This window comes from Tripterygium wilfordii, chromosome 9 (assembly GCF_013401445.1).
Source record: "Tripterygium wilfordii isolate XIE 37 chromosome 9, ASM1340144v1, whole genome shotgun sequence".
Taxonomy (NCBI): domain Eukaryota; kingdom Viridiplantae; phylum Streptophyta; class Magnoliopsida; order Celastrales; family Celastraceae; genus Tripterygium; species Tripterygium wilfordii.
The window spans coordinates 5,310,470-5,322,533 of NC_052240.1; the positions used below are offsets into that span (position 1 = coordinate 5,310,470).

At 35.6% G+C, this 12,064-nt stretch overlaps 1 protein-coding gene across 1 annotated transcript; it reads right to left on the reverse strand.

Moving 5' to 3' along the window:
- Positions 1 to 8,121: 8,121 nt before the first annotated feature.
- Positions 8,122 to 9,949, reverse strand: LOC120004830 (expansin-A4-like). The gene is made up of 3 exons (XM_038854146.1): positions 9,728 to 9,949; positions 9,137 to 9,455; positions 8,122 to 8,674 (listed from the first exon to the last, which is right to left on the reverse strand). The coding sequence occupies exons 1-3, from the start codon at positions 9,873 to 9,875 to the stop codon at positions 8,365 to 8,367; spliced, it is 777 nt and encodes a 258-aa protein (XP_038710074.1). The 5' UTR covers positions 9,876 to 9,949; the 3' UTR covers positions 8,122 to 8,364.
- Positions 9,950 to 12,064: the final 2,115 nt, after the last annotated feature.

Here is a 12,064-nt window from a genome sequence, read left to right on the forward strand (position 1 = left end):
AAATTTCCCGATTACCGACATATATATTAAATATATATTAATATTATTTTTAGTTTTAGTTTTAGTTTTATTTAATTATGACCATTAGATTGATCTAATTTAATCTAGACCATTGATTATTTTTAGGGTTATCATTTATATATCACTTGTAGCAATTTCATTAACTTTAAAGCAGTGTTTGTTACATAACAAAATGCTTTGTTGGTATTGATTACATGTTTTTCTCCCTTTCCATTATGGTCTTTTATCTTTATTTATCTTGTTTCTTCTAGCTTTCCTGCCATGGAGTTTAAAACACTTCTGATACTAAAAATAGATTTTCTGTTATAGATTGTTGGAATAATGTTATGTGAATTATCCTTTCTTTTTTTCACTGATTGATAGGTATTTTCTCTTATTCACATATGGCACAATGATCCTTCTCATTAATCTATCATTTTTATTTCATACAATGACTATTAAGCACAATGCTACTTGATGCATTTTTTTTCTTTTCTTTTTTAAATAGGTTTTAAGAATTGGTAAATTTACCAATTACCGACTTACCATTACCGATCGATCGGTATACCGACCATCGGTATACCGACTCTTCCGGTAACGGTAACGGTAACATTTTTTGAATTACCGAAAGAATTGGTATGGTAACGGTATTCCGTGATTGGTAACGGTAACCGTACCAATAACAGCCCTAGTCGTGACTTGTGAACTCGTTTCTTTACTATATTATTATTGTATTTACTTTGGAATTTCATATGATTGCTTAATTTAGTTTGAATTTATTTATGTGCTAAAATATATAATTTGTATTTATTATTAAATTTATTAAGTAATTTATGACCCTGGTTTAGTGGTTTTGTCCATAGATTTGATAGATTGGAAATTATATTCCACCACTTGCAGCACAACAGTTATAATCTTCCATCTTTTTTTTCATCCTCTCAACAACAAGAAAGGATCAACCAATTCACAATCAAGGAAATAACTGCACGCCATAAAAGACACAAATGCATAGGCCAGGGTTTAGGAAAATAACAGTGATCAGCTTCTTCCATCACAATCAAAGAACACATGAAATTGCAAGACAAAAGGACACAAGCAAAACATGCTAGGGTTTGGGGAAACCAACAGTAGTCAGCTTCCTTCCACCACATATCAAAGAAATAGGAAATTGCATACAAGCTAGGGTTTGGGAAACCAGAAGTAGTCAGTTAATTCATTCCACCACAAACAAAGAAATAGGAAATTGCAAGCGAAAAAGACAAGAACACATAGGGTACGATTTACGGACAGTAGTCAGGCTCCACCATTAATTACCGCCGATTAAGGTAAGCACCACGTAGTCCAAATAGAGTTGGATGTAGACGTTGTCCTCGATGGCCAGCTTGTTGTCCTTGAGCATTCGGGCTTGTTCCGATTCCATCTCTTCCAGCTTGACTTTCATCCCTTGTAGCCGCTTCTTCATCCGGTCTGTTTTTTCTCTCTTTTTCGAAATCTTGGCTCTCAGCTTGCCGAGTACTGTAGCCTTCATTTGGTTTTGATTGGGAGAAGAAATGAGAAGTTGTTAAAAATGAAGGGAAAAGATTCAATTGATAAGAAATAGGAATGGCCAAATCCTCTCTTTATAGAGAGAGAGCTCCATGTCGCAGGTCTGGTAATATTGTTTGGTGATCTGGTGATTTGGATGCTAGTGTGACTTTCTCTTTTTCTTTTTGGAGAAATCTTTGACTTGTGTTCGGGTGTCTCTATCACATATGCCTCATGCCGTTTTAGATAGTGTTTCGTTTGCACCGGCACCGTGGATTGTCATAATGGATCGCTTTTCGAAAAAGCCTTTGCTTTGCTTTCTAGAAATGCATTTTAGTTTGCAAGAATTAATAGTGCCTTTAAATTAAATTAATAGAAAGAGATAACTTCGGAAATTAATCCAAGTATGCATACGACATACAAAAATGCTATGGATCCCAGCAACTGGGATCACAATTATCCCAGTTGTTGAGATGTATGCACAAGATTTAATGTGTTTGTGATGGGCTCCACATGCACATTAAATCCTATGCATATATCTCAGTAACTGGGATAACTGGGATCCCAGCGATCCCAATTACTACGATCTTTATCTTTTTCGTGCGACATATATACATTAATAATTAATTGTCATTAGATAGTGTGCTTAGCTGTCATTTTGTATTTGTATGGAACAATGGGTTCTTCACTTGCAAAGATTCAAAAAGGAATCAAAATCTCTCTACAACCTAAGAAAGTGCTTGACTTGACTGCTTCGGAAGTGGGCCTTGGAGGGCCAAAGAATCAAAATAGAGAAAATGATTTGTAGGATCGTTTTTTTCTTTATAAGTTATACAAACGGCATCAAGGGCAAAGAAAATGATAACTTCTTTTGTTTGACTTAGAATAAGCATGCATGCATCTACATTTGTGAGATCATTATCATACTTTTAAATCTAATCCTATACATTAATTGCTTTGGAAGTTGGAATAATATGCAGTTCATACCTAATTCAAACCCCACATTCACAGGCACTTCTGGAAACATGCACGTAACCAATTCTGGAGACGGCCTTACGGTGCGTTTGGGGGGCGGTCAATGGGAAGAATTAAGAGTGCCTTTAAATTAAATTAATAGAAAGAGATAACTTCGGAAATTAATCCAAGTATGCATACGACATACAAAAGTGCTATGGATCCCAGCAACTGGGATCACAATTATCCCAGTTGCTGAGATGTATGCACAAGATTTAATGTATTTGTGATGGGCTCCACATGCACGTTAAATCCTATGCATACATCTCAGTAACTGGGATAACTGGGATCCCAGCGATCCTAATTGCTGCGATCTTTATCTTTTTCGTGCGACATATATACATTAATAATTAATTGTCATTAGGTAGTGTGCTTAGCTGTCATTTTGTATTTGTATGGAACAATGGGTTCTTCACTTGCAAAGATTCAAAAAGGAATCAAAATCTCACTTCATACTTAGTATTGTATATCTCACTTCATCAATTCCTTGTTCATCAAATCCATGGCAATCAAAGAAACATCAGTGAAATATATGAATAGCATAAGTTTATAAGGAATTGATGCTTCATATATTTTACAGAAATCGAGGACATCTTTAGATTCCAAATTTCAATTGCAATCGTGCTATTTTGTAGGGGTGGCGAACCTTAATCCAGATTGGATTTCGGATGTACTTAATTGACGAAACTCATATCGGTTTAAATTCGAAAAAGTAAATCGGATAATAACCTAATCCGGGTTAAGGTCTAAACAAATAAATCGTGCAAGATTTATGTGTTTGGATCTGGATCTTGTTTTAAATAGGACAAAAATGTAGTGTTTGGAAATCAAATTTCGAATATATAACTTATGTCCAAACTTGATTTAATCTCAGTCGGATAAATTCGATCATCCAAACCGAACAGAGTTTTGTCATCCCTACTATTTTGATTATTTTATGTTAACGTGTGGCATGTGTGACCCCACAATTGTTATTTGCATTCAAGTTATTTTTTTTGTTATTAGATAAGGATTGTCAAGTGTCGGTTGAGCCTATTACCAGGAGTCATATATTGGTACGACTCTATCAACTTATCTAAAGAGGTTATATGGTATTCAAATATACACACACACCACAGTACTTAATTGTCGTTAATTCAACAAAGGGTTGCTTACTTGCAAAGATTCCAAATGCATTTCAATTAATTAATGGAAAGAGACAGCTTCGGGAAGCTGTATTATTCTTCCAAGGATCCATCATCTACCAAATCTACAACCTAATTGGACATCCACATTGCTTCTCAAGTGATGAAAGTCGGCCAAAGAAGAGAAAATAGAGAAAAGTATAGGTTCGTGTTTTCTTTACAAGCAAGGCGTACACAAATGGCAACAAGCTGGTCATGAAAATGAAAGGGTTCTTTTGTTTGATTTGGACATCGCAAATCGCAGTCTATAATGAACTGACCTCTCTCTCACACACACCTCTCTCATGCAGGGAACAAGCCATTACTCTACATTTTATTTAAAAAATTGGATTAAAAAAGTGCCTTTTGATTGAATACTTATATACACAGGTATTACTCTAGAACTTATTTTAAAAGTGGTGGTTGCACCAGGGCTGTTATATTAACGGTAATCGTTACCGATCACAGAATATCGTTACCATACCGATTCCTTCGGTAATTCAAAAAACGATACCACTACCGTTATCAGTAGAGTCGGTATATCGATCGATCGGTAAACGATAGACTGGTAGTTGATAGATTTATCAATTCTGAAAACCTTTTACAGTATGCATAATATACCATCTGAACTTCATACAATCCATCATTATATTTGTAATCTCCGATGTATCAATCGGAACTTGCAGATAATCATTGCAAGCAATGTTGGACGCCCACAACAATCCCTCCCGAAAAACATAGTAGATCATTCCCTTTTTGTAGATCACATCATTACGAAATAACTCCTCACCTCTTGGAATCTCTAAGTTGAACTTTATCCACTCTGCATCACCAGCTCGATAAGTGTACAGCCTAAACTTATGGTCATCCAGAAACCATTCCTCTATCATCCCACAAAACACGCAATCTAAACAAGTTGGAGTGGGAGTGAAAGTAGCAAAAGTTGGAGTGGTAGTGAAATTACCCTTGCTACCGTATAAATTGGCCTTCATAGCAAGTAGATCAATAATGATTTTCATGCTAAAAGCATGGTATAAGTAAAATTTATTATCAGCCCGATGATGGTTCAACTTGAACACCATTATGAAAAATTTATAATTAAATACCCAAAGTCAAACTTTCTCACCTCATTCTTCTACTTAATTCTCACATATTTCTTCAAATTATGACATGATATCGGACAATTCGATCTTGTTGGATATAACCTCTACTCAGGGGCGGAGTCAGGAATTGGTGTTGGAGTGGGTTATTACTAAAAACAATATTACTTTGACTTGACTGAAAAATTTTGGTGGGGGATTCAATGCCCCAAATATATTTTTTTTAGGATTATTTATAAAATACAATTTCTTGAAATTATATTATCATCAATATTCATTTTATCTCATAAATAACCCAAAAGATTAACTTGAAGACATAATAAAGTTGATGAAAACTAAAAGTTATACACAAGACAAGATGAAATTAATATCTGTTGAAGTTGTGCTTCACGAGATTTCAAGAAATAAAAATTATTTATTGCCTGAATCTAAATGAGCTTTCTCTAACAATTATTGGCCTTACCAATCGAGTGTACTGACTTTGTATGACCATATGAATTTTAGGCACTAACAACTGGTTTATGAACTGATTGAGGCCCAAATATTTATTAATCCTATATTAACGCATGGCAACATGGCCGAAGATCAACATCAACCACTAGGCACTAAGGTCGAGGTCGACACAAGCTCTTCCAGGTAAGGTAGTTTTTGACTTTTTCTTTGAACCTGTCATTTCTCTTCAAACCAGTTTAAGTGTTTCTTTTTTTAAAAATTTTCAAAAGTCTGGGCTGTAGGAAAGTGCAATGTAGCCCAGCCTTGATTTCACAGTTGCATCTACTTTATTTGTTGGCTCTGATATAACCCACTTCATAAATACGACGAAGTGTTATAAAAAAAAGAATCTCACATTGATTGAGTGATCTAACCATAAGGTTTGTTATACCAAGTCCACTGCCTTACTTACAACAAGGCTTTTTCATGAGCCTAATGAGTTGGGTTTTGACCCTAATAATTGGGCTTGCCTAGTGAGTTACACTTCAGCCTTTAATAGTTGGGTTCAGGAAGAATAAAGTAATGTGAGCTTGGTGTATCATCAAAAACTGAATAACTAAAAGCGGATAATACTATTATTGTGTATGATAGAACGTATGTGAATCGGCCTTCTCGTCGCTTCCTGCTGTTGAAGCTTTGCCTCCATTGGAGTCTCAAAGGTTTTTCTCAGTTCTTCGTGTTCTCCGCCCTTCAGTGTCTTTTTTTATTCCCTTTTGTCTATATTCAATCATTGATTATTATGGATAATGCTTAAGACCTCCAAAAAGTGATCCCCAAAAGACCCCCATTTAATGTGGAATGTTGGATGTGAAGTGTTCCTACATGTGTGTTTTTAATCAATTGTTATTTTAATGTCACAGATTTGAGGGATTTTTGGAGGTCAGATTTTGGAGGTCTCTAGCATTGTTCGATTATTATTTGGTTTGATTTTGGGTTCTAATTGGGCCTCTTCCTTGGTCTTGGGCTTGGACCATATTTTATTGGGTAACTTTAGTCACACCCCGGTTTTTTCTAAAGACACCCCAATCTAAGTTGACCATCCCTTGTAAAAATCAATTGACGGGGGTGTCTTTAGAAAACATCGGGGTGTGACTAAAGCTACCCTTTTTTATTTCATCTGGGTCCATATCAAAAGTTGATTGCTATTGTGTTTTGGTTGGGTTCTATTTGGGCCTCTTATTTGGTCTTGGCTTGGATCATTTTTTATTTCATCTGGGTCTACCTCAAGTTAGTTGGCTGAGTTCAGTTAACAGGTCCAACTTTTATTGAAACATGTATTTAATATGCATTTGGTATTCTAAAATTTGTGTATTTGGGCAATTTATGGCTATGGAAATAATCAGATTCAAACCTAATTTTTATATAAATATATGTAAAATAAATTTATATAAGCCGTATCCTAACATACTCGTATCCTAATTTTTGCAAGAAATGACGAAACACAATCCCTCCACTATTGATTCTAAAAAGTGCATGACATGCAGCAGGGAGAGCAAACCATTGCCATAAGACGAATTTCACGTTTTTACTCCGTAAATGAATTATCTTAGACTTTGAAGATGTACTGTCTGTTTGGCACAGCGCCCGCAAAACGGATCCGCTAGCTGTCCCGCTTTGTGAAACCGTTGTGCCAAATAACATAGCGGTAGAAGCGGATCCATTGACACAATGCCAACGGATCCGCTAGCATCCCAGAATATAGGAGCTTCTGGGATGGCATTTATAATTTCTTTTTACATTTTTTTAATCATGAGGCCCACATATCATAATGATTTTTGTCTTTTAGAAATTAATGTGGGCACACTGTTAGTATACTTTACAATATATTTAATATATACACATTAGTTTAATAATAAATATTTAATATATTATTATTAGTTTAACTTATATTTTGTAATTATAATTAATATTATAAAATTTAATTTAATATGTATAAAAAATGATTATATAATAACAAAATGATTATATTTATTAGCTTAAAAAATTATGAAAAATACAAAAAAAAATATTAAAATTTTACAAGTAAATGAATATATTATGACCTTAAAATGAAAACATAATGCATTCATAGAGGACGGTAAAAAAAAAAATTCAGAAGACAACATATCAAAATTATTACTTAAGAACGTAAGGGATTGAGTTATAACATGATCTATCTGTCAGTGACTAAAAGTAATATTTACTTGGATGAAGTGCATTCCTTACCCAATTGAATGTTGTATTCGATATCGCTTGTTGGTTGACTGGAGTCAGAAATATATGCAGCATAACAAAATCGTCTAACTTTTTTTTTTCAATCATCATCAAAATGAATGTAAAATGCAATTTATAAGATATGAACATGGTTTGTTTGTATTTGTCGCTTTTATATGTCCCAATGAGGTGTTTCTTTTTATTCAATGCCGTGTATTTTCTCTTCTATTGAATAAAAGAGAAAACCTTGAGCCGGTGCAGCAAATCACTTAAGAACAATCTCCCCACTTGAACTCATGACCTCTTGGAGATATTAAAGTGAGTACCTAAATTCCTGAAATAAAATATACAATACCTTATGTTGGCCGTACATGTCGACTATCCATATTCGCCCCAAAAATATGCCTTGATACTTTCCCAAACCAAAATGATATGTGTCCATAATTTAAGTGGCATGAGGAGAAGTGTGGGGATCATTTAATACAAAATGGGCCCCACATTTCTTCTCATGCCACCTAGATTATGAACAATTATGGACATGTAGTGCTTCCATTTCCCAAATTATTTACATTAATTAAAACCTAGCTATGTAGTCACTAAAAAAAGCATAAATAAACCAAAGCTTAACTTTAAAATAGCATAAATAGATAAATGTATAATCATATTATATATTAATGGCACTCAATGCTGCGGGCTACACATACTTTGCAAATTGCAGCAGCCACTTCAGCTGCTTACAAGCTCCACTTCATTTTCTCCATTTTACCATCAACACCCCAACTTTTTGTCAATATCATACCTTCTATCCCTTTCGACTTTCAAAATTAAAAACAAAAAAGAAAAGAAAAGAAAAAACATTAAACTGATAATTCTTAATTTCAGACTCTGAAATTCTTGCCGGTAAAAGTTTGACCAAATTGCCAGCCAGCCGGGACGATGTTCCAGGAGGTGGAGGTGCGTCGGTCACTGCCTGTGACCCTGAACGAGAGCGACTGACCAACCAGAACGGCATTAGACTGCCAATTCTGACCCCAGTTACGGCTCAGACTTATCCAACCAGTCTTCGAGCCCTTCACGCTCACCTTCACAATATCCCCTGCACCCGCTACGTTCGTGATCAAGACCAAGTTGAAGTAACGGAAACCGTTGATCGTGAATCTGATCCCTCCACGTTTCCGGCAAGGCACCCTGCATAAATGTAAATAAAACTAAATATTTAGGGTATTACGGTAATTATAAGCGCTACTGATATTCCTGCCGCGGATTGTGTATACGGTAGAAAGGAACCTCTTTTTCAGATTTGACGGAAAGAAAGTCTTATGGATAAATAAAGAAAGGTGTGGACTTTAACGTACAACAAAGGAAGGACGAAGTAGATATGATTCAGATTCTCTCTGTAAAAAGCACGGATGGTCCTGATTTCCTGTAAAAAAGTAGTCTTGCACTGTTCTAGATTCCATTGATTACGAGGCTAAAGGCTTGGGCGGTTCTGATTTCTCACAAAAGGTACTCACTCTGATCTACCAGATTTTATCCAATCACAACAACCAATCACGTTATTGGTAAGCAATTTCAATTTGAAGGCTAATTGACCAGTTAGAGAAAAAACAGAGCAAGAAACACTGAAACAGAGAGAGGGGGGTGAGTTACCGGCGGAAGGAGACGGGGACAATGCCGGCGCGGTACTCGGCGATCTTGAGGAACATGGGCATGGCGAGGTCGAAGTGGGGGCGAGGAGGGTTGCACCAGCCACCATTGTCGCTGGGGAGGGCGTAATTGGGAGGACAGAAGTTAGTAGCAGTGATGAAGATGGAGGGACTACCAGAGTGGCACCATTGAGGGTCGTTCGCACACTTGATTTCAAAGCAGCTGCCGCAGCTTTGGCCACTGTTGAACAGAGCAGTACTTAGTGCTGCAGTATTCACGCCGTAGCCTTGGCTGTACAAGTTACCGTACCCACAAGCACCTCCTGAGAACAAAAACACACAAAATGTATAAATCATATAGTCGTAGACATAGTAGAGAGAAAAGTGTATTCTATTTCAACAAAAATGATAAATAGGTTTTGGATGAAATTCAGTATTCGTAGATGGGTTACTCTCAAATTTGGTTCTTTTTTGGGTATTGCACAAATCAGTTAAATAAAGGGTGGTCGAAATGCAGAAATTGAAGGGTGCAATATCATGAGAGTAGAGTGCTTGAAATCAGCGACATTTCAGGGGGCAGAGGATGCATATATACCCATGGTTCCAGAGGCATCATTTCCACCATAGAAAGTAGCATGAGCACTCTGCCAGGAGCCACCAATGTAAACGCCAGGAATCCTGGCCTCTGCGAGCACAAAAAACAGAGCCATTGAAGCTACACAAGCAAAAACCCCTAAAGCCATTGCTTTGACTCTTATTTGATATGGGTTTTTTAAGGGGTCTGAATTTGGATGAGAAGGCAGCGAGAGTGGTAGTGCTATTTATGGAGAAGCGAAAGAAAGAAGACAGTGTGAGAAAGAGGGAAACACCTCCGTCAAAAAAGGAGGAAAAGAAAGGACAAAATTATTGCCCTTGATTACGGCTGTTTTGGTATTCGTTAATTACAGTAACAAATAAATGCCTTTCAAGCTTAATTCTTTCTCGCAGTCGAATTTGGCGGTAATCTTTTTCAAGTATGTGTCTGGACAGATATGCCCCTGTGGGTTTGGCTATTCGGGGGCAGATGACGGGTATAGATGGAAATACATATAGTTGGGGTAGAACATCAGAAAGGGGTTCACTGGTTTACTGACATATGATGAGACTACTTTGCTTCACTTGCAAGCTATGGGATCAAATGCAGCCACTCCGCCTAACTATTTCCTCTTGCCTTTTTTGAATCCTTTAACTAACTAACTGTGTTGGGCTTGAAAGATGGAGGGAAGTGCGGAGCTCACTAAAATGGTAGGGATAGAATAGATATTTAGGATTTGGGAACTCTACAATTCCTCAATAATTCTGAAGTCTAAATTTTACGTCTAACGGTCAAACTAAATGTTATATCATCTATTTTTTACTTTTATACAAACAATATGGGTATACGTCGTTCTCTCTCCTCAATCCTCACACATGTTTTTTGATTTTATTGAAAAAAAAAATGACATGACATCATATGAGCCATCAGATGAGAATTCCATATTCTAAAATTGAAAAGGAAATGTAAAGCTCCCTAATCCAGATGTTCAACATTGACACATTGTTCATTTTATTGTCGAGCTCGAGATCTAAATTGAATTCTCCCCGATAATACCCTACAATTACTAAGGTGGTTTGAAAAAATTGGGCAATCCAAACACTTGATGTTTAAAACAAAAACATGGTTGACTTCAGTGAAAATTTGGATTTCAATTTTTTGGGGGGCATTTATGTTGATAAGATCTATCACTATTGTATGATATCCTAAAAATAAGGTTGTTTGATCATTACAAAAGAGGAAAATAGGTCTAGAATAAAATTTGACATTAGTATTTTTGTATTAATGGATAGTTAATCCTATCATGACATTATCATTTTTAATTTGACTTAAAACTTGTACCTACATTTGTTATGAACATAGAATTTCAACTAACCCAAACATAGCTTTGGCGCGAAGTAATTTCACTTCCTGATAAGACGATTATTGGAACAAATCATATAAGTAAATCTTTTATATATAAGACCCCTTAATATAATTTGGATAAGCTTGTATATGTATATAGACCCCACATGGAAATTGTTTGAAATTCTCAGCATAAGCATTGAAAATTCATGCTAGGTTTAGTCTAAAACTATGTGCAATATTAAGTTGGAAGTCCAATACCGGAGATTGGAGTAAAGTAGATCCATGTGAATATAAGAATGTATAGAGCCTAAAGTTAGCTAGGTTCAACTATAATACCAAAAATAAATAAATAAATAACAAAAAAGCATAACAATGAAGGTTCAACTTTCTTAAAGTGGAATTCAAACTTTCTTAAAGTGGAAGTTAGTAAATCTCCCTCATTTTGTCCTGAAATTTATATCTAATGGTATAGAAAAAAAAAGAATAATGTGGTTCGAAAAAATCATGACATTGTGACGTGGCCTTCTCAAGTCGATGAATATGAACTCTAGATTTTAGAAAATTGTAGAGTCCGATACTCGCTTCCTTTAACCAATTTGAAGGATATTTTTTTCTTATGATTATTTTTTTGTTATTACAAAAGAAAATATAAAACTTAAAAATATGTAAAAGTGGGGCCGGATTATCCGCATTCATCGGTCCACGTATTGCGCCGTGCATTAGCCGTACATTTTTAGTGGACTTCGTTTTTAATCACAGCTCATTAGTCTTTGGACTCTTCCAAGTCCGAGTCATGTTTGTGTATGTATATGTTTGGCTGACTTTTTGTTAAAAGTCAAAAAGCTCTACAGACAAATTCAGTTTCCCAAAATCTAATCCAATATTTGATGAGTTGTAGGATAGTGATGAATACCCTTAGTTTTTGGATAAATTGGATTGGACTATAAATAAACTCGAAACACTTACAAGCTTAAACACATTAAGATATTATCTCTTTTTAGCCAAAACCCT